The sequence below is a fragment of the Rhinoraja longicauda genome, chromosome 22 (assembly GCF_053455715.1).
Source record: "Rhinoraja longicauda isolate Sanriku21f chromosome 22, sRhiLon1.1, whole genome shotgun sequence".
Lineage (NCBI taxonomy): Eukaryota > Metazoa > Chordata > Chondrichthyes > Rajiformes > Arhynchobatidae > Rhinoraja > Rhinoraja longicauda.
Window position 1 is genome coordinate 16,970,920 of NC_135974.1, and position 23,645 is coordinate 16,994,564.

At 45.7% G+C, this 23,645-nt stretch overlaps 1 protein-coding gene across 1 annotated transcript in view; it reads left to right on the forward strand.

The window, feature by feature from the left end:
- Window positions 1-23,645, forward strand: part of uqcc1 (ubiquinol-cytochrome c reductase complex assembly factor 1) — an 84,705-nt gene that overhangs the window by 17,517 nt on the left and 43,543 nt on the right. The window contains exons 4-5 of the mRNA XM_078418852.1: window positions 2,698-2,770; window positions 11,889-11,946. Coding sequence (XP_078274978.1) covers window positions 2,698-2,770; window positions 11,889-11,946 — 131 coding nt within the window. The remainder of the gene's footprint in view (window positions 1-2,697; window positions 2,771-11,888; window positions 11,947-23,645) is intronic.

A 23,645-nucleotide genomic window follows, 5' to 3' on the forward strand; every position in this document is an offset into this window, starting at 1 on the left:
CGCCGAGCCTGCGCTTGGTCTCGACGATGTAGAGAAATTGTCTACCTATGTCCAAGACACCTCACGTGCTCTTCATCTCCTCAGTGACTTCCATTTTCCAGACCCCTCATTTTTACTAAGGATATCCAGTCACTCTACACCTCTATCCCCCACCAGGAGGGTCTTAAAGACCTCTGTTTCTCCCTCGAACGCAGAACCAGACAATTTCCGTCTACCAATACTCTCCTCCGCCTAGCAGAGCTCCTCCTTACCCTCAACAACTTCTTTGACTCTTCCCACTTCCTCCAAATCCAAGGCGTAGCTATTGGGTATTCGCATGGGCCCTAGCTATGCCTGCCTCTTTGTAGGGATCATCAAACAATCCCAGACCAGGCGTTCCCTGGCCCTATCCCCGAGCTCTACCTCTGCTACATTGATGACTGCATTGGTGCTATCTCCTGCACCCATGCAGAACTCACTGACTTCATCAACTTTGCCACTAATTTCCATCCTGCATTCAAATTCACGGACCATCTCCGACATCTCCCAACCGTTTTGAGATCTCACCGTCTCCATCACAGGAAACAGACTATTGACCGACATCTATTACAAACCCACTGACTCCCAAAGCTATCTTGACTCGGGGCCGTTTTTACAGCATTATGGGCCCCCGGGCAAAGCAGTGTACTGGGGCCCCTCCCGTTACTCTCCCCCACCCCCCTTTCCCTACCAGCCCCCCCCTGTCGTGCCGGCGAAAAGCACTTACCGAAAAGCACTTAGCGATGGACTTAGGGTGCTACATTGTTGCGAAAAGCACTTACAGATCGCTGGGAGAAGCACTTAGGGACCGAAAATGTTGCGAAAAAAGCACTTATTGAACCTACATTTTTAAAGTAGTATTTATTTATTGCAAGTCACTTAACATTCACAGATCAGCATGGGGCCCCTATGCTCGTGGGCCCCTGGGCAAGTGCCCATCAGGCCCATGCGTTAAGACGGCCCTGTCTTGACTACATTTCTTCCCACCCTGCTTCCTGTAAAGATTCTATTCTTACTCCCAATTCCTCTGTCTACGCCGCATCTGCGCCCAGGATGAGGTGATTCATACCATGACATCGGAGATGTCTTCATTCTTTAGGAAAAGGGGGTTCTTGGTCCCCCTCCCCCCATTCGTAACAAGGACAGAGTCCCCCTTGTCCTCACCTTCCACCCCATCAGCCGTCGCATACAGCATATAATCCTCCAACATTTTCGCCACCTGCAACTGGATCCCACTACTGGCCACATCTTCCTATCTCCACCCCTTTCTGCTTTCTGCAGAGACCGTTCCCTCCAAAACTCCCTGGTCAAGTCATCCTTTCACACCCAAACCACCCCCTCCCCGGGTACTTTCCACTGCAAGCGCAGGAGATGCAACACTTGTCCCTATACCTCCCCCCTCGACTTCATCCAAGGACCCAAACAGTCCTTTCAGGTGAGGCAGAGGTTCACTTGCACCTCCTCCAACCTCATCTACTGTATCCGCTGTTCCAGGTGTCAATTTCTGTACATCGGGGAGACCAAGCGCAGGCTCTACGATCGTTTCGCTGAACACCTCCGCTCAGTCCGTCTTAACCTACCTGATCTCCCGGTTCTCAGCACTTCAACTCCCCCTCCCATTTCCAATCGGACCTTTCTGACCTGGGCCTCCATTGTCAGAGTGAGGCCCAGCACAAATTGGAGGACAGCACCTAATATTTCGCTTGGGTAGTTTACACCCCAGCGGTATGAATATTGACTTCTGTAACTTCAAAGAGCCGCTGCTTTCTCTCTCCATCCCCTTCCCAGTCCGCCCACTCATCTTACTGTCTCCGACTACATTCTATCTTTGTTCAGCCCCCTTCCCTGACATCAGTCTGAAGAAGGGTCTCGATCCGAAACGTCACCCATTCCTTCTCTCCAGAGATGCTGCCAGACTCGTTGAGTTACTCCACCATTTTGTGGCCACCTGAACATTGTCAGGTTTCTGACAATGGGGAACAAAGTCCTGGAGTAACTCGGGTTAAAGCAGCATCTCTGGAGAACATGGACAGGTGACTGTTAGGCTGGGACCCTTTTTCAGACGCCATGTTTCCCGATAATGAGAGCTTACCGTATATATCTCCCCTCTTAAAGGTGCCCTAGGAGAACGAGTGGCAAATGAAGTAAAAAATAATTTACCTTCCATATTCTTCCGAGATCCTGCGGCACAGTGGCGCAGTGGTAGAGTTGCTGCCTCACAGCACCAGCAACCTGGGTTTGATCCTGACTACATGTGCTGTCTGTGCGGAGTTTGTACGTTCTCCTGTGACCATGTATGTTTTCTCCGGGTGCTCCAGTTTCCTCCCACATTCCAAAGACATGCAGGTTTGTAGGTTAATTGGTTTCTGTAAATTGTCCCTAGTGAACAGGACTAGTTATATAGGTGCTGGCTGATCGGTGCGGACTCAGTGGGCCAATGAGCCTGTTTCCACACTCTACCACTAAACTAAGATGCTCCGGTACTTTGTGTCCTTTTGTGCACTTTAACCAGGATCTGCGGTTCCTTGTTTCTAACTATAGAAAATCTTTGGGTTAAGTTTATTGGCTTAAACGTGACTCATTTTCTGTGGACTGTATGTAAAATGACAATGCCTGGCATCTCGGTCTTTTTCCCCTCTCGGTTTTACCCTTGTCAACATTCCTTTATTCTTTCTGTAGAAAATTAAGATTGCTGGCCTGCGCATGTACACTTGCTGTGTGGAGAAAACCGACTACGAAGAACTCTTTGAAAGTACGTATAGTCATGGGCCTCTGCCGTTTATCCAACTAAGCTGTACTTGATGCTTATTTTTTAATTTGGCATATAGATTTGCATTTTGTTGAAAGTTGTCTCCTGACACCCAAAGTTATATCTCATTGCATCAGTATCATAGAGTCATACAGTGTGGAAACAGGCCCTTCAGCCCAACTAGCCCACGCCGGCCAACGTGCCCCATCTACACTAGCACCATGTGCCCGCGCCTGTCCCATAACCCTCTAAACCTATACTATCCATGTACCAGTCCAAATATCTCTTAAACGTAACAATAGTACATGCCTCAGCTATCTCCTCTGGCAGCTCATTCCATACACCCACCACCCTTTGTGAAAAAAAGAAAGTTACTCCTCGGGTTCCTATTAAATCTCCCCTCACCTCAACTCAAACCTATATCCTCTTCTTGATTCCCCTGTACTGGGCAAAAGGCTCTGTGCATTTACCCAATCTATTCCTCATGATCTTGTGCACCTCTAGGATTACCCCTCAATGCCCTGTGCTCCAAAGAAAAAGTTCTAGTCTGCTCAACCTCGCCCTATAGCTCAGGCCCTTGTGTTCTGATAAATCTTCTCTGCACCCTTTCCAGCTTGACAACATCTTTCCTATTACATGATGACCAAATCTGAACACAGTACTCTAAATGTGGCCTCACCAATGTCTTATACAACTGTCACCTGACCTCCCATCTTCTATACTCAATACCCTGACTGATGGCCTATATGCCGAAAGCCTTCTTGACCACCCTATCTACCTGTGATGTCAGTTTCAAGGAACTATGTACCTGCACTCCGAGATCCCTCTACTCTACCAGTGTTAGGCAGTCTAAGGTGTAATGCTAAAATTAAATCTACTGTTATAATGGTTGCAATAAGATGGTAGCTTAAAAGCACTGAGACGTTAATAGATTAAGTGAAAGGCCGGTCGACATATGGATGTACGCAAGTAGGATCTCAGCTGCTTTCCAGATTAAAAGGGGAGAGAGGAGCCTTCTCCAAATGTTGAAAGTGTAGACCAGACTTCCCACCTACACTTTGGAAAAGCAGCCAACATATTCAAAGACTTTTCCCACTCCGGTTATTCCTCCTTCTCCCTGCTCCCATCCAGTAGAAGGTACTGATAGAAGCTTGAAAGCGTGCACCACCAGACTCGGGAACAGCATCTTCCCCTCTTTTGAATGGTCCTTCCAATACTTAGGATATTGTCTGATTCACCTCCACCCCAGTGAGGACATTACACTCTGGAACTGATACACTACAATGATGTGAATGGTACTGGGAACTGTATCATTCCCTTTGCTCTATTTATTGTACTTGAGTTTGGCTTGATTGTATTCATGTATAGTGTATCTCTGACCTGTTTGGTTAGCATGCAAAACAAAACTTTTCTCTGTTCACATAATAATAATCAACCTAAAGCTAGAGGCTGTATGCGGCTAGTAATCCAAGTGCATGGATCATTAAACTGAACTACAGGTAAATAAAATAATTCAGAGGTAAGTGAATGAGGGCCTAGGAAGTGATGGAGGAACTCAGCGGGTCAGGCAGCATCTGTGGAGAGAATGGACAGGCGACGTTTTAGGTTGAGACCCTTCTTCAGACTCGGGTGATGTGGGGAATGTGAATGTGAACCAGTGGTGCATCTGGTAGAGCTGTTGCTTTGAAGCTCTATTGATCCAGGTTAGATGGGGCATCTGGGTCGGCATGGGCGGGTGGGGGCGAAGGGCCGGTTTCGGTGCTGGTATGGTTCTTTGATCTCCAGTGCTGATTGTGTGGTGTTTGCATGTTCTGAAGACAGACAAAGAGCCACATGGCTTGTTTCGGAGTAGGGAAGCATTGTGGCATTCAGTCGGGGGTCTGATCAGTGGGTTTGATTCATGGAAAGAGCACCAGCCTGTTGGGCTAATCACCTTTTCCTGTTCCTGAAATTTCTTGCGAGATAGAATTCCAGTGGAGAACTGCATTGCAGCCAAGCAGGCAATGAAAATAAGGTCAGGAAAAGTCACTTAAACTTTTTCTTCCTTTTTTGGAGTTGCTTTGTAACATGGAAAGCATTTGGTGGGACTCCTGAGAATTTGGGTTGTGGATGTAGAACTCTTTCATGTCGTTTGGCTACTGTTAACTCTCGGTTTTTAAAGTCTGTGTCCATATGATGCATTTGGGAATAAGCTCCTTTCAGAGCTGGGGTCCCTGACTCAGGCCTGACGTGGCCAGTGTTTCTAGCCGGGTTTGGATCAGGGGCAACCCACTCATAAACCACGGATTCAAGTTGGCTCCACAAGTCAAAGAAGCAGAATTAGGCCATTCAGCCTATCGAGTCCCCTCCGCCATTTATTCACGGCTGATCTATCTTTCCCTCTCAATCACATTCTCCTGACTTCTCATAACCTTTGATACCCTTGCCAATCACAATGAATTCCACAGATTCACCACCCTCTCGCTAAAGAAATTCTTCTCCATTCGAAAGGTCCATCCTTTTATTCTGAGGCTGTGCCCTCCGATCCTCATCTGAGTGTGTCGTACAAGCAGAGAAGTAAGAGAGAGAGAGAGAGAGTCCTACCCACTTTTCTTCCAGCTTTCTCTCCCCCACTACAACCAGTCTGAAGAAAGGATCTGACCCGAAATGCCACCTATCCATGTTTTCTAGAGATACGCCCTGACCCACTGACTTACTTGATCACTTTGTGTTCTTTATCTCACCAAGGCTTTGTCCTGCTCCCTCCTCTCTTCCAGCTTTCTCCCCACCCACCCCACGCCATCAGTCTGACAAAGGATCCCGACCTGAAACATCACCTGTCCTCTAGAGATGCTGCCCGACCCGCTGAGTTACTTCAGCACCTTGTGTTCTAAGAAAGAGCCTTGTAGGTAGTGTGAGAGAGGGATTTAGATTAGTTAGCATTGACACAGCATGGAAACGGACATTTCGGCCCACCAAGTCCACGTCGACCATCAATCACCCGGTCACAATAATTCTATGTTATCCAACATTCTCATCCACTCCCTACACACTACGGGCAATTTAGAGTCTAATTGACCTACAAATCTATGCATCTTTGGGAGGAAACCAATGTACACAGAGGACACCCACGTGGTCACAAGTAGAATGTGCAAACTCCACAATGACAGCAGCCGAGGTCATGATCGAAGCCAGGCCTCTGACAGACATAGAATGCTGGAGTAGCTCAGCAGGTCAAGCAGAATCTCAGGGGAGCATGGATAGGTGGCGTTCCGGGTCAGGATCCTTCTTCAGACTGAAATGTCGCCTATCCGTGTTCTCCTGAGATGCTGTTTGACCTGTTGAGCTACTCCAGCACTCTTCTTTTGTGAACCAGCGTCTGTTGTTCTTTGTTTGCCTGGCCCAGTGAAGCAGCAGCTCTACCAGCTGGGCCACTGTGTAGCACATTTGTGGGGGACACTGGGTTAGGGAAGGGAGCTAGAGGCAGGGGAGTAGGGGTTAGATTTCTGGCATGCACAGAGATGAGAGATATGTCAGGAAATAAAGAGTTTGGGCTGCATGCAGATCTCACAGTCCTCAGTTTCATGCTTGAGCAAATTTCTGGGTCCTTTTAAAAAGAAATAATTTTGAAGCTTAAAAAAATAGGAATTGGTAACCAAATTGTATTTGATTTCTTCTCACACTGAGTCCAAGCTCCCTTCTCCCTATCCTATAAAAGGTGTTATAAAAACAGGAATTGTTCAATGCTTGGTCAGACAAGAAGCCTCTCTGGAGAGTTGTCCCACCCTGTCTTCAGAACAGGCAGAACGGACGTGTTTTAGGCAGTAGAGAGGACGAGGTGGAGGGTATATCTGTGATTGGATGCAGCCCAACAGTATTAAGATAATTGCTTGAAATAGCTGTGGTTAGAGGCAGTCGAAACCCAAAACAAAGGATACAACATTGAAATAGCCAGCAAAAGCACAGTGACACAGCAGTAGAGCTGCTGCCTTACAGTGCCAGAGACCCGGCTTGATCCTGACTAAGGGTGCTGTCTGTAGGGAGTTTGTATAGCTGGGTGGCAGTGTGAACTGTGAGGAAGATGCTATGAGGTTGCAGGGTGACTTGGACAGGTTGTGTGAGTGGGCGGATGCATGGCAGATGCAGTTTAATGTGGATAAGTGTGAGGTTATCCACTTTGGTGGTAAGAATAGGAAGGCAGAGTATTATCTGAATGGTGTCAAGTTAGGAAAAGGGGACGTACAACGAGATCTGGGTGTCCTAGTGCATCAGTCACTGAAAGGAAGCATGCAGGTACAGCAGGCAGTGAAGAAAGCCAATGGAATGTTGGCCTTCATAACAAGAGGAGTTGAGTATAGGAGCAAAGAGGTCCTTCTGCAGTTGTACAGGGCCCTAGTGAGACCGCACCTGGAGTACTGTGTGCAGTTTTGGTCTCCAAATTTGAGGAAGGATATTCTTGCTATTGAGGGCGTGCAGAGTAGGTTTACTAGGTTAATTCCCGGAATGGCGGGACTGTCATATGTTGAAAGACTGGAGCGACTAGGCTTGTATACACTGGAATTTAGAAGGATGAGAGGGGATCTTATCGAAACGTACAAGATTATTAAGGGGTTGGACACGTTAGAGGCAGGAAACATGTTCCCAATGTTGGGGGAGTCCAGAACAAGGGGCCACAGTTTAAGAATAAGGGGTAGGCCATTTAGAACTGAGATGAGGAAAAACGTTTTCAAGATTCAAGATTCAAGATTCAAGATTCAAGATAGCTTTATTTGTCATCCAATATTGGACGAAATTCAGTCACCCACAGTCCAACAATAAAAGCATTAAATAAGCATTAAAATTACACAACCCCAAAAAACTCCCAAAACACAGTCCAACAATAAAAGCATTAAATAGGCATTCAAATTACACAACCCCAAAACCCCCAAAACACAGCCCAACAATAAAAGCATTAAATATGCATTCAAATTACACAACCCCAAAACCCCCAAAAACACAGTCCAACAATAAAAGCATTAAATAGGCATTCAAATTACCCAACCCCAAAAACACACAAAAAAAGAAACATCCATCAAAGAAACATCCATCACAGTGAGTCTCCTCCAGTCCTCTCTCTCCTCACTGTGATGGAAGGCCACAATGTCTTTCCCTTCTCCCGCTGTCCTCGCCCGCAGTCAGGTTGTTGTGGTTGCAGGCCGCGCCGGACGGTCCACAGCGGGCCAAGCCCAAGGCGCGTCGCGTCGCAGCCGCTCCCGCAGCCTCCGAAGACGGCCGGCTCCGCTGATGATAAGTCCGATCCGGGGCGGGCGAACATGCTGCTGCTGCCGCTGTTGTTGCACGTCGGGGCGGTCGTGGCTCCTGACATTGAAGCCCCCGCCCAGCAGAGAAATATCCCGCGGCCATCTTAGGCCGCGCCGGACGGTGAAATGTCCGCGCCCCAAGCCCCGCGATCCGGGGTGGGCGAACCCGCTGCCGCTGCCGGAGCTCCCGATGTCGGCATCCACGCGGCCCGAGCCTAAGGCGAGTCGCAGCCGCAGCCGCTCCCGCAGCCTCCGAAGACGGCCGGCTCCGGTGATGGTAAGTCCGATCCGCGGGCTCTGCGAACCAGAGCCCTGGAGGCCGACAGCTCCAGGAGTTGGGCCGATGGTAGGCCGCAGCAGGAACGGAGACACGGCCCAGAAAACAAAGGTCGGGTCTCCGTTCGGAAGGGACATCTATTTACATCTATTTACAATGTTACAGTTCCCCCCCTCCCCCCCACATACACACACAGTACACAAACACAAAAACACCACATCACAACTACAATTCAGACAAAAAAAAACAACAAAAACACAAAGACAAATGGACCGCAGGTGAGCCGCAGCTGCTAGGGCAGCGCCGCCATTTTGAAGTATCAGTCAGAGAGTTTGAAGTTTCAGTCAGAGAGTTGTGAATCTGTGGAATTCTCTGCCTCAGAAGGCAGTGGAGGCCAATTCTCTGAATGCATTCAAGAGAGAGCTAGATAGAGCTATTAAGGATAGCGGAGTCAGGGGGTATGGGGAGAAGGCAGGGACGGGGTACTGATTGAGAATGATCAGCCATGATCACATTGAATGGCGGTGCTGGCTCGAAGGGCCGAATGGCCTGCACCTATTGTCTATTGACCATGTTGATATTCTCTGGGTGCTTCGGTTTCCTCCCACACTCCGAAGACGTGTAGGTTTGTAGGTTAATTGACTTCTGTAAATTGTCCCTAGTGTGTAGGATAGTGCTAGCGTATGGCGTGCTGGCTGGTCGGCATGGATTTGGCAAGCCGAAGGGGCTATTTCCACGCTGTATCCCTAAAGTCGAAAGTTAAACTTCAACAATTAAACTATTATTTATAGAATATAAATCAATACCAAGAAGTGGATTGCACCTCTCTTCCTGTTAATCTCCTCACTCCTCAATGATTTTGACTTATCGGGGTGTACTTGTAAGAAGTGTTAATGGACATCCATATGTCACAACCAAATAGCCTTGAGTCTGAAGAAGGGTTTCGACCCAAAAAGTCACCTATTCCTTTTCTCCAGAGACGCTGCCTGACCCACTGAGTTTCTCCAGCATTTTGTATCTATCTTTGGTGTAAACCAGCATCTGCAGTTTCTTACTACACTGCCTTGAGTCTGAATATCGTGTCAGCAAATAGGCTACGTGACTTGGATTCTGATCTGCCTCACGACCATTTATAACAAGGGGCAGGAGATAAACTAGCTGGTGCTAGGAACCCCAAGCCATTTTTTCACCTCATTAACCTAGGGATTCTGGAGTAGTACAGGAATAGTTCATTAAAGAAGGGCCCTGACCCAAAACGTCACCCACCCACCTTCTCCAGGGATGCTGCCTGACCCGCTGAGTAACTCCAGCACTTTGTCATTTTTTGTAAACACTCCTCATTTCTACATTTTGACTGCTCCATTGCGAAATCTCCTGAAGGTATGCCTACATTGAAGAAGTTCTCCTTTCTCCGACAGGAGTTCTGTGGCACCCTCTCTCACCGCTCCCCCTCTCTGATTCCTGCTGCTCTACGACTCGGAAGTCTGAAGTAGTATTCCAACCTGAAATGTCACCTATCCATGTTCTCCAGAGACGCTGCCTGACCTGTTGAGTTACTCCAGCACTCTGTCTCTTTTATTTCCCTTCCTCGGTCGTTTCATTGCCCTGGTCTTATAAATTTACTTTAACCCCTCCAAGTGCCTGTCTGCCTCTCCTTCAAAAACCCTTTTTGACTCCACTATCTTTCAGCAGTGAGCTCCAGAGTAGAGCCACTCTCAACATCAAAACAATGTGTTTCTCCCATTCCCTTTCCAATATCGTATTGTTTGTCACTTTTGTCAGTCACGATCTTATGCACTTCTATCACATCACCTCTCAACCTTATTTTGCTTCAAGGAGAACAAGCCTAACTAACTGCTGGCACACTACAAGTCCTCTAATTCGAGGTCTAAGTGAGAATGGAGCAGGGGATTAAAGTTGGCACCTACCTCGACTCTGGATAAATGCCTGGAGCTATTGACGGGAATATGAAGAGTGACAGTTTTAGGGGCACCTCCTCTTCATTGAACTTTCCAATTCCAGTGTCCTTACATGGTCTCCGTGATGAAACACACCTTTCTTTGACTAGAATTAACTAACGTAGGCCAAATGAAAGCAAGGCAGTGTTAGTACGAAGTAGAAAATTGGCTTGGTGTCGACAGGTTGCGCCGTTCTGTGACCCCCACATGACTGCTTTACTAATTAATTTCTCCATTTCTGCATAATATTTTCTTTCATTTGTACTTCCTGAAAAATCAGAGTTTTTTTTTAATAACCCAAGAGATATCTCCGTATGGGTTTTCATTGATTTAGGAGGTTAACTTCACCTTATGTTCTGTTCGCCTTCTGGTGGTTTTAAAATGATTGCGTTTGACCCGCCACTCTGCCCATTGATTTCTCCCCTGCATCTCCAGCCTTAAGCCCCATGGCTTCTGTGGCCATATTTCTCTGCAGTCGCCATGGGAAGGCTATTAGACCTTGGTAGGGATCGCACTCTGTCCTTGCATAGGAGCTTTATACATAAACTAGACGGGCGTGGACCCATTGGGTCCAAACCTCTCCTGCAGGCGCAGCAACCCCCGTTGGGTTCAAACCTCTCCTGTGGGCCCACAACCCTCCCCCAACTGAGGACCCGTGGGCCTGTTGCCAGCCTGGGAGTCTCCCCCGGGGCTTTGGGCGGGCGAGGGGGGAAGAGGAAAGGGAAGAGGGAGCCACTCACTCCAACCCCGGGCAGCCATCGCGTCGGCCAGAGCGAGCCGTGGACGCGTTCGGTGGAAACCTCTCCTGCAGCGGCAGCTCGACGGTTCAATCAACCCATACACAAGTACACAGGGAAAGCAAAGAGAAAAATACCAGAATGCAGATTATAGTTCTCATCATTGTTGTATAACGGTTCAAGAAAAGAAGTCAAGTATCCACAATGAAGTAAATTGGAAAATCGGGTTTCCATAAGTTCTGCCTGCATCAAAAGGTTATTAATTAGGGTGGCGCAGCAGGTAGAGCTGCTGACTCAGTGTGGGGAATGGGAGAGAAAGTGGAATAATATAGAACTAGTGTGACCAGGTGATCGATGGTCAGCATGGACTCCATGCCCTGTATCAAAAAAACAAATTACATCAAAGTCTTCTTTCCTGAACCACGACTGGAATCAGGGAACACTAATTTTGAACTTCTCACAGATTGGCAGTAGTCTTTTGTCGTTCTTGGGAAGGATCTTTTTTTTCTGTTTTGGGTGGGATGTAACTCAAATTGAGGTTTTCTGTGTTTTATATTATATTTTAGTTTAGTTTACTGTCACATGTACTAAAGTTGCATGCCATCCAGTCAGCGGAAAGACTATATATGATTACAATCAAGCCATCCACAATGTAGGTACAGGAGTAAAGGTATAACGTTTAGTGCAAGATAAAGTCCAGTAAATTTCCAATTAAAGATAGTCCAAGGGCCTCCAATGAGGTAAATGGTTGGTCAGGACCACTCTCTAATTGGTGACTGGATGGTTCAATAGCCTGATAACGGCTGGGAAGAAACTATCCTCTGTTATATGTTAATAACACTGAAATGTATATGTTTCTGTTGCATGCAGGATGCAATTTGCCTGACACTTTGAACTCCTGGTTCCTTGTTGCACAGCTTCATGTCTGGTGAGTAAGCCCGTCTTCAAGAATTAAGTTGTAAAGAGCCAAGTACAATGGCACTGGGGTGATGCAGTGGTTGAGCTGCTGCCTCAAGGCCCCAGAGACCCAGGTTTGATCCTGATTAACCTTTGACACCCTTATTAATCACGATCCTGTCATTATCCACGTTAAAAATACCTAATGTCAGCCTCCACAGCCGTCTAGTGGCAATGAATTCCACCAATGCACCCACTGGCGAACTAAATTCCCCCTCAGCTCCATTCTAAAGTTACGTCCTTTTATTCTGAGGCTGTGCCTTTTGGTCGTCATCTGAGTGTGCTGTAGATGCAGAGAAGTAAGAGAAAGAGGGGGGATGGTCTTGCCCACCCCTCTTCCTGCTTTCTCTGCCCCCACTACAGTCTGAAGAAGGGCTCCGACTCAAAATGTCACCAATCCATGTCCTCCAGAGATGCTGCCTGACACGCTGAGCTACTTCATCAATTTGTGTCCTTTTTCCACCTATCGTTCATCAGGCTTTGTCCTGCCAGCTCCTCTCTTCTAGCTTTCTCCCCTTTTCCCACCTCACCACAATCAATCTCAAGAAGGGTCCCAACCTGAAACGTCATCTGCCCATGTCTTCTAAAGATACTTCAACTCCTTGTGTTCTATGAAGGAGTCTTGGAGGTAGTATGAGAGCGGGATTTAGTTCAGAGATACAGCATGGAAACACCGAGTCTGCACTGACCAGTGATCATCCCAAGTGTGTAGGCTAGTACATAAGCACTAGCCTACACACTTGGGACAATGTATAATTTTACCAAAGACAATTAACCTACAAACCTATATGTCTGGAGTGTGGGAGATAAACTGGAGCACCCGGAGCAAACCCACGCAGTCACAGGGAGCACGTACAGAATCCGTACAGACGGCAACCGTAGTTGGGATCGAACTGGGGCCTCTTGCTCCGTAAGGCAGCAACCCGACCACTGTGCTGCCCTACCTTTATGTAACTTTGTAGACTACTTTTGTATTCTACTTTCTCTTTTCAGATTAATGTTAAGTGTTTTCCTTTCCCATTCAAACCGTTGCCTGGTCGATTGGAGCTTCTGTGTGGCTATGCCAGCAGCTGAATAAACTGGCAGGGTTGAGTGTGCAGCCGGCCAGGTCGATCAGCGTCATCTGCGCCCAGTATTCACCGGTGCCAGGGAACGCACAGCTGCTACCCACTTCTGTCGACTTTCATCTGTACTTCAGATCCAGGTGGCGCTGGCACTGAGCAGCTGAGTTTCCATCGTAGGAAAAGCGCGAGGGAATGAGACTGGGGTTTATTTTAACACAAACTACAAAAGTGAATGGGCAGTGTTCAACCCCAGGTTATTCTGGCATTGTGACACAATCTATCAGAGAGGTTTTTTTCAGGCTGAGCCACGGCGCTTGTAAATTGGTTCGATTTTTCCTTGCTTGATATTGTCAATGACTAGTCACTTGTTACCTTGACTATTCTGACCCCAGTCTTATTTGGAAAACTGGAGCCGAACCAAAGGCAACATTCAGTCACTCTTTTTTTTGTATATAATCTGGTCACAATTCTCATGTCTGGAATTGCCTTGGAATAATGGATTTCTTTATTTATCTTGGTCCTCTGGGCACTGGTGTTCCGAACAGATTTAAAGCAAGCTCGCCATTGGGAAATGGAAGAGCTGTAATAATTATATCACCAGCGCTTCATTTGGGTGATTACAGGCTTTTCATTCATGAAGGAACAACAAAGTTAAACTTTAATAACACCGTAACATTCTAACACCAAAGCTCCTCTCTGGAACTTTACGTGAATAATTTTGACCAACATATGTGAGAGCTGATGGGATGGATGGGGATAAAGACTTGATAAAAGTGGCAGTCATAGTCATACAGTGTGGAAACAGGCCCTTCTGTCCAACTTTCCCACCTGCCTGCGTTTGGCCGCTAAACCTATCCTAACCATGTACCTGTCTAAAATGTTTCTTAAATGTTGCAATAGTACCTGCCTCAACTATCTCCTCCAGTAGCTCGCTCCAAACATCCACCTCACTTTATGTTTAAAAAAAAGGTTACCCCTCGGGTTCCTATTAAATCTTTCCCCCTTCACCTTAAACCTATGACCTCTGGTTCTCAATTCCCCTACTCTGGGCAAAAGACTGCATTTACCAGATTTATTCCTCTCATGATTTTGTACCCCTCATCCTCCTGCGCTCCAAGAAATAAAGCCCTCGCCTGCTCAACCTCTCCCTCGAGATCAGGCCTTCGAGACCTGGCAACGTCCTCGTAAATCTTCTGCACTCTTTCCAGCTTGACAACATCTTTCCTATAACAAGTAGGTTTTAACAACTGATTAAGGGGAGCAGGAAGAGAGGAAGAAGTTTAGGGAGTAGCTTCAAGAGTTTAATTGATGAAGGAAATTACCGTTAGAGGAAATTAGAATGTGCTATTGAGGGAGGAAAGTTGCTTTAGTTTACTTTACTTGTGCGATACAGGGCCTTCAGCCCACTGAGTCTGCACCGACCAGCGATCCCTGTAAACCAGCACTATCCTACATACTAGCGACAATTTACAATTTTACCAAAACCAATTAACCTACAAACCTGTAGGTCTTTGGCGTGTGGGACGAAACCGGAGCCCCCTAGCGAAAGCCCACGCGGTCACAGGGAGAACATACATACTCCATATAGGCAGCGCCCGTAGTCAGGATCGAACCCGGGTCTCTGGCACTGTAAGGCAGCAACTCTCCCACTGTGCCGCCCCTTCAAAGTGTTGTGGATCTGCAGTCTTGGTTTACCGGATAAAATTTGCGCATCCATTATTTTAATCAAGGCGCTTGAGTCAACAGAACATCACCTTGTCTATATAAAAAAAACAGACAAGGCTATTTCATGCACGTCTGCTAATAGTCACTTTGCTAAATCTGAGCACATTTATTTCAAAGAGTAATGAAATGTGGCTTGAGGATAAACACATTGCTGCTCAAAACAGCTTTGTAAAGTTGTTCAAATGTTAATCTCTACATCTATAAAAGTATACATAGCCATAGCCAAGTTTGGTGGTATAGTTAAACACAGTTGGGATGGGAAGTCGAGGGGAAGGAGTGGAGAGTCAAAGGGTTTTGCAAGAACTGTGACGGAGGCAGAAACACAAACCTCCTCTAAAGTCAAGCAATGACCAACTTTAGCCAAACCTAGATCATCAAAAGAGCCCTTCATAAGGCAGTAAGTGAACTCCATGAAGGTCTCTTTGCAGTATTCTCGGGCAATGCCATAACCACTAATTCCTGTAGCAAGTCTTTGCCCAAATACCAAACTGTATGAAACATCTTTGGTCAATCAGCAGTGATTTGTTTTTATGTGGTTGCTTTAATGGCTTTGATTAAGGTTCTGAATGTTTTCCTTTTAATTTAATTATTGACTTAACGTTTTTTTTGAGAAAGGGAGCATTTTCAGTCGAGTGTTCTGGTGACAATTGACCACTGTATGAGTGTTTCTTTTAATCAGTGCCACAATACGTTAAGCGTGCAGAACAGTTAATGCAAGGAGAAACCTGTGACAGTCACCATAATAAACGGCAGCAGTTTAAAAAGGAAAATGGTCGGCCTTATTACCTCACCCTCCTGTAATCTCTGATTAATGAGGCTAAAGCTGTGCAATATGTCAAGTGAGCGGACTCCTGTGGGTGAGAAAATTTTGTATGACTGACGTGATTTATTCGGGAATGACACAGTGCAGGGAGAAAGTGGATGATGGGGACTGAGCTGGTGAAATGGCTCCACTGCGGTTTCTTTTAAAGTGTATTCAAAGTCTTTTAGTTGCTAATCATCCTAAATACAGGTCCACCACCACTGATTTTTTTTTCCCGGCAACTGGTGGTTCGGCACCTCCTTTAATCCAGAAAAAATTACGAGAGCACGCTTAAAATCTCCCCCCCCCCTCCACCCACCCCTTTAGGTCCTCCCAAAAATGTGACTTCTAGGTTGGGTGAGGTGGCCGATCTCGACCTCATCGTGACTTCCGCAGCCGATCAACGGCTCGAATTTGCTCCCTGCAGCTGGGGCTCTGGAGCTCCGGCGTGGGCGGAGCCCTTCCCAGAGCTGACTTCCGAGACCGAGTTTGCATTGTATCATTATTACGTGACTTCTGTTGGTCCAATGCTAACCTCAAGTGCTGTCTGTGTGGAGTTTACGTGTTTTCCCTGTAACCACGAGGGTTTCCTCCCACATCCCAAAGATGTGTGGGTTTGGAGGTTAATTGGCCCTCTGTAAAATTGCCCCTCGTGTGTAGGGAGTGGATGAGAAAGTGAGATAACATAAAACTAGTGAACGGGTGATCGTTTGTCGGCATGGACTTGGTGGGCCGAAGGGTCTATTTCCATGTTGTATCTTAAACAAAACTGGACAAATTGTGCTCTTCTGGAGAGGCTAGGATAAGGATTGGCGGGAAAGGAAAAGATGGAGAAAGGTGAAGACACAAGGAACTGCAGATGCTGGTTTACAACAAAAGACCCAATGTGCTGAAGTAACTCAGTGGTTTAGGCAGCATCTCTGGAGAACGTGGATAGCTGACATTTCAGAAGAAGGGTCCCAACCCGAAACGATGTCAATCCATGTTTTCCAGGGATGCTGCCTGATCTGCTGAGTTACTCCAGCACTGCGTCTTTTTTTGATGGAGAAAGGTTTTTTTTTGTTTGAGATGCAGTGCGGAAACAGGCCCTTCGGCCCACTAAGACCAGGCTGACCAGCGATCCCCGCAAAGTAACACTATCCCACACACACGCTAGAGATCATTTACAATTTTACTGAAGCAAATTAACCTACAAACCTGCATGTCTTTAAGAGTGTTCAAGGAAACCAGAGAAAACCAATGCGTGTCACGGAGAGAATATACAATGCCATACAGACAGCGCCCGTAGTCTGGAATGAACCCGAGTCTCTGACACTGTGGGGCAGCAACACTACCGCTGCGCCACCTTGCCAAAGGTGTTTGGTCTTCAAGGCCTGAATTTGGTTTATTTTCCAATAAAAGGATGTATCTCAGTGTTATGAAGGGTGCACAGTAATGCAGTACTCCTTGTGATCCCTGGGTGTTGCAAACCACTTTACGGCCAGTGAGATACTTTTGAAGTTTAGTTGCTGTGGTAATGCAGAGAAACACAGCAGCCAGTCGTGTGCAGTGTACACCCACTGTACCTCTTGTCATCAGCGAACCCTCTTTTTTTTAAAATGTAATTAATTACAGAGGGCCATGGTCTGAATGAAGGATTTCTTTATTCGGTCCACTGCAGCATTGTGGATATTTTATGAAAACGCTGAGTAGCGATGTCATTGGAGGTACCAGAGTGTGTTAGAGTCTGGCAATAACAGGAAGGGAGCTAAGTTAACATGAGAGAAATGGCCATTAATCTAATGGGGCTCACCTTAAGTGTGTTATTTCAGCTCCACCACAGTATCAGGCCCCGTTCTCCAAAGAGATTGGATCTTGCTGTTTTTAAAAGTCCTTCAAATCCACGGAGCAGTAAAGGACGATTGAGCGGCCCATAATTGTTTATTTTCTCTCCGTGACTACTTAAGTGCATTTTTTTTAACTTCTCTGAATCGTTTCCACTTCTCTCTTGCAATACACAAGTGTGTTTTAAAAAAAAAATCCTTCTAAACTATGCACCTGCAAGTGGGTTAAAACTTCACTTTCCAAGTCTGGTGAGGCTGTTAGGTTGGGAGTTTTCATCAGTCTTTGCTTGTTAGCAGCGATCTTATGATTGCCTTTTAATCCTCCCTCCTCCCTCCCATGTGTCCTTTTTTATATCATCCATGCACTTTAATGAATGATTGGGGAAAATCTGTTTCTTTTCAGAACCTTTGCACAGCAGGCTTGGTGATTGTTGTTGAGATGAGTGACTTAAAGAAAAACATTACTAGTGGTAGAATAATGGATAGCTGGGAGTGATTACTAGGTGTAATCTAATCGGGTGGTTTGGATAACTTTATGAGAAGAACACTGGAATTCCAGGTGCCTTTTCCTGTGTGAATATACCCGTTGGCAATAACTTTTTGTTTATTTTGAAATGTTGTTTTCTCATTAATCTGTAATCGAGTAAGATGATTCATAATTTTTGTATTGTCAACACTATTGAATTTCCACTAGTCCCTCTTGTGCTTTTTTGGCAGTAAACCCCAGGGATATTTCAGGGTATTTATGATCCAGTTACAGCAGATTTATAGCAGACATAAGGAACTGCAGATGCTGGAATCTTGAGCGAAAAACACGCAGCGGTCGAGCTGCTGGATTGCTGCCTTGCAGCACCAGGCCCGGGTTCGATCCTGACCACGTGTGCTGTCTGTGTGGAGTTTGTATGCTCTTCCTGTGATCGCCTGGGTTTTCTTCGGGTGCTCCAGTTTCCTCCCACATTCCAAAAACGTACAGGTTTGCAGGTTAATTGGCATCTGTAAATTGCCCCTTGTGCATAGGATGCAAAAATGGGATTACATGGAACTAATGTGCGGGAGATTGATGGTCAGCCTGGAGTGAAGGGCTCATTTCCTTGCTGTATCTCTAAACCCAGTCAGGCAGCATCTCTGGAGTGCATTAGATAGGTGATGTTTCGGTCGGAACCCTTCTTCAGTCTGGGTTAGGATGAAGGATGATCCCGACCCGAAATGTCACCTATTCATGTTCTCAAGAGGTGCTGCATGACCTGTTGAGTTTAGAGATACTGTGTGGAAGCAGGCCCTTTGTCCCACTGAATCCACACTAACCATCAATACACTAGTTCTATTCCATCTCATCCTACGCAATAGGGGCAATTTACAGAAACAAATTAACCTACAAACCTGAATGTCAAGTTACCAGAAGTAAACAAAGTTAATCAGCACTTTTTTTCTGGTAAATCAGCATCTGCAGTTCCTTGTGACATATGATGAGCATTTGACAGCACTGGGCCTGTACTCGCTAGAGTTTAGAAGAATGAGGGAGGGATCTAATTGAAACTTACCAAATAGTGAAAGGCCTGGATAGAGTGGATGGGGAGAGGATGTTTCCACTAGTGGGAGAGTCTAGGACCAGAGACCATAGCCTCAACATTGAAGGACGTGCCTTTTAGAAAGTAGATGAGGAGGAATTTCTTAAGTCAATTAATCTATGGAAGTCATTGCCAGAGACGGTTGTGGAGTCCATGTCATTGGGTATTTTTAAGACGGAGATTGACAGATTCTTGATTAGTAAGGTGTCAAGGGTTATGGGGAAAAAGCAGGAGAATGAGGTTGGCAAAGATGGATCAGCCTTGATTGAATGGCGGAGTTGATTTGATGAGCTGAATGGCCTAATTCTGCTCCTATGACTTATGAACTTATGTGTCTATATGGCGTATTGCTCTTTGGAAGCAGCAGTGACCTATAAAATCCCTTAACCCAGTTCCACCACCCATAACATGTTAACACCATCTATCCACCTAGATTCCTTAATACCCTTGCCTAACAAAAGTCTATCAATCTCACTTCTGAAACTCCCCAGTGAGCTGCAGTCTCCAGTTTTATTTTGGAAAGTGTTCCAAATATATTTGAGAAGGGGTCCAGCTGGCTCTAATTTTAAGGTTTTTCCTCCTTGTTCAGGGCCCTGGATCAAACCCCTGCATACCAGAAGAAATATTTTATCTCCATCCAATTGCAAGTCCTAATCATCCCAATTAGATCATCACTTAACCTTCTGTTTGCAAGGGAAATGCCGCCAAGCTCTATGCAACCGGTCTTTGTAACTGGAACCTTTTTGGCCAGATGGTTCTTCTCTTGTTCGGGTTCCAGTCACCAAACCTGGTTGAGAAATGATGACTAATAAGCATGGTATTTGTGACTCAAATGGAACCTGGAGCATGCCAGCTGCTTTCTGGAGCAAGGGCATTGTGATTCACAGCGTGTGGATCGGACAATGCGGGATTGAGACAAAAGACCAGTACTACCCAAGAGCTGGAACAACCACAGTGGGTCAACTGATGTCCTTCTGTGTGTTGAATTATACAATCTTAGAGGGAGGTGCATTTTTAGCTCAGTTAAGGCACTCAAAGAGCATAACCTGCAGTTATTTATGGTCAAAGAGCTGAGACGTGGGATTAATTTAAAGTCCATTTCGTTTATAGATACAACGGGGAAGCAGGCCCTTCAACCCACCAAGTCTATGCCGATCACATTGGTTCTATGCTATCTCACTTTCCCACTGCCTACATTCTACGGAACAACTTACAGAGGCCAATTAACCTACAAACCCGCATATCTTTGGGATGTGGGAAGAATACTCCAAAAACATAGGTTAATTGGCTTCGGTGAATAATTGAAAATTGTCCTTAGTGTGTAGGATAGTGTTAGTGTACGGGGTGATCGCTGGTTGGCATGGACTTTGTGGGCCAAAGGGCCTGTTTTCACGCTGTAACTCTAAAGTTTGAAGTCTAAAGAGAATTTAGTTATGGTGTAAATCAACTCCTGCCTCAAGAATGACCTGGATCTGGTTTGATTTGCTCAACAACTCAACAACAGATGCTATCTTACTCCATTGTGCTCTGGGCCATCTGGATAACGGAATTACATATGTCTGCTTGCTGTTCATCCCCTACAGCACGGCATTCAGCACTCCTCATTCAGTGACGATTGGAAAGCAGCATCTTCTCCTCGCTCATCATTAATGCAGCTGCACCTCAGGGTTGCACAGTTAGCTCTGTGCTCTACCCTCGTTACACCAATGACTGCAGCTAAGCACAGCTCTGATGCATTTATAACTTCACCAACCAAATTCATTGACAATGGACATTGCTGCTGGCTGAATTACAGGGGGTGATGAGGCAGCATACAGGAGAGAGATTGAACGCATGGTTGAGTGGTGCCTGTCCAGCCCTCCCCACCAAGAAGGCGGCATCAACCACCAAGGATCCCCACCATCCGGGCCATGCCCTCTTCTCATTGCTACTGCCGGGCAGGAGGTACAGAAGCCTGAAGTCCCACACCACCAGGTTCAGGAACAGCTATTTTCCTACAGGTTCTTGAGCCGACCTGCACAACACTAATCCTTCCTCAATAACAGAAAACTACAATGGGCTAATTTTCTAATTGCATTAATATTTTTGCAGTCTCTCTTTTCAGTATCTTGTATAATTTTTGTAGGTTTTATGTTTTAGTATAGGAAGGAACTGCAGATGCTGGTTTACACCGGAGATGGACACAAAATGCTGGAGTAACACAGCTGGTTAGGCAACATCGCTGAAGAAAAAGGATGGGTGACGTCTCGAGTCGAGGCCCTTCTTCAGTCTGAAGAACTGAAACGTCACCTATTCCTTTTCTTCAGAGATGTTGCCTGACCTGCTGTGTTACTCTAGAATTTTGTTCTATCTTATGTTTTTGTACCTTGGTCTGACTCTGTGTGCCTGTGATGCAAGATTTTAATTGCACCTCTACCTCACAGTACTTGAGTATATAATAATAAACTCAACTTGTGAACTGATAAAAGCCTCGTGTGGAAAATAATTTAATTGTAAGAACAACACACTAGTTAAACATGAATTAATATAGCACCTTTGTCAAGGTTGAACACTTAAAGGTGCTTCACAGGAACTATTAAAACACTAGTGCAGAAACCCTGCACATACAACCAGGACTTGAAAATGGTGCCAAACTGGCGACTCTGTATACTGCCTCAGTGCACTACTGCTGTACACTTGTACTGTATCTGACATGCTTATCTAAGATGTGGGCAAGTGCTTATGTACAATCATAGTTGAACTGTACAAAAATGAATTCCATTGTACCTTGGTACATGCAATAAATAAAGTACCATTTTAACCATTTTTTAAAATTGAATTAAAAAAGAAGCTGATAACCAAAGAATTTATCCATGGAAAAGCAGGTTTGGGAGAGATGTTTGAGCTCATGGCTTTTTAAAGTGGGGGACTGAAAATATGCCAGATTTGGAGTGGAAGAGTCATTCAAGGGTGATAGCACCATCTAAATACTGGGAGCAGAAGTCTGATGGTGAGAAGGTCGAGTACCATGATATTGATCAGGGATGACGAATATTAACTGAAGGTTGATTACTTTCTTGTTATTTTTGTCTTCCAAATTTGTTTTCTTTGCTAATTTCTCATATCTTTTGTCATCAATGATTTTGCTTGCAGTGACTTTGTGCTGTCAATAGTTGTGTTACTCAATTAAAATGTAGGTGTTTAAGGGTGAGACTGCATCTTCAGTCTTGGACTTCAGTCTTGCTTTGTAACACTTCATTGAATGAAAGACTCAGCATGGAAATAGGCCCCTCGTTCCATCATCTATTCATACTATTTCTATGTTATCCCACATTTGCATCCACTCCCTACACACTAGGGGAAATTTACAGAGTCCACCTCACCTACAAAACCTACGCGACTTTGGCCAATTAACCTACAAATTCGCATGGTTTGGGGATGTGGGAGGAATCCAGAGCACCCGGAGGACACCCACACCGAGGCAGGAAAACGTGCAAACCCAGCATAGACAGTACCTGTAGTCGGGATCGAACTCGGGTCTCTGGTGCTGTTAGGCAGCAACTCTACCACTCACCATTGTTCTGTCTATTGTACCATTATGTTATATCATTTGATGAGGCAAGTACAATTAATTGTGCCACTTGTGTACGGTGTTTTATACCATTATATTTATGGTATTCTATAGCATTATACTTTTTCCAACACAGTATTACAGAAGTGGGGGGGTGGGGGGAGATGGAGAGGATGCTTCGACTAGTGGGAGAGTCCAGGACTAGAGGTCAGAGCCTCAGAATTAAAGGACGTTCTTTTAGGAAGATGAGGAGCAATTTCTTTAGTCAGAGGGTGGTGAATCTGTGGAATTCTTTGCCACAGAAGGCTGTGGAGGCTGTCAGTGGATATTTTTAAGGGAGAAATAGATACTTGATTAGTATGGGTGTCAGAGGTTATAGGGGCAGGAAAATGGGATTAGGAGGAAGAGATAGATCAGCCATGATTGATTGGCGGAGTAGACTTGATGGGCCGAATGCCCTAATTCTGCTCCTGTCACTTGTGATCTTATAAACCTGAGGGGTAACTTTTTTACACAAAGTATGGTGGGTGTATGGAACAAGCTGCTGGAGGAGGTAGTTGAGGCAACGTTTAAGAAACATTTAGAAAGGTACATGGACAGGATAGGTTTAGAAAGATATGGGCCAAACGCGGGCAGGTGAGACTAATGTAGATGGGACACGTTGGTCCGTGTGGGCAAGTTGGGCCAAACGACCTGTTTCCACGCTGTACGACTGAGTAGCAAATCAGTTGCAGTATAAAATCCTGGGAATCATTTTATTTTCCCATTTTTGGCTTCAGAAACACTGACAAGCCCAGCAATGCTGGACAATTCCTCTGAATCCCTGAGAAAATGGTTTTGAGCTTTACCTTGAATCACGGCAATCTATGTGATACAGATGTTTTTGCAAGGGGCAACACTTTTGATGCTTCGCTGGCCAGTTTCAGAAGGCAGCCTTGATGCATTGGTCAGAAGTCAATGTGTAGCTTGGGTGATTAACCATGGCAGACTTCATCCATAAAAAACACTCGTCAATCAGAGAGCTTTTTATTATTGAATTCAAGGAACTGCAGCTGCTGGAACCTTGCGTAGAATTCAAAGTGCCTGAGTAACTCTCAAATGTCTCTTTTAAGAGACATTTGGACAGGAACGGGAATGG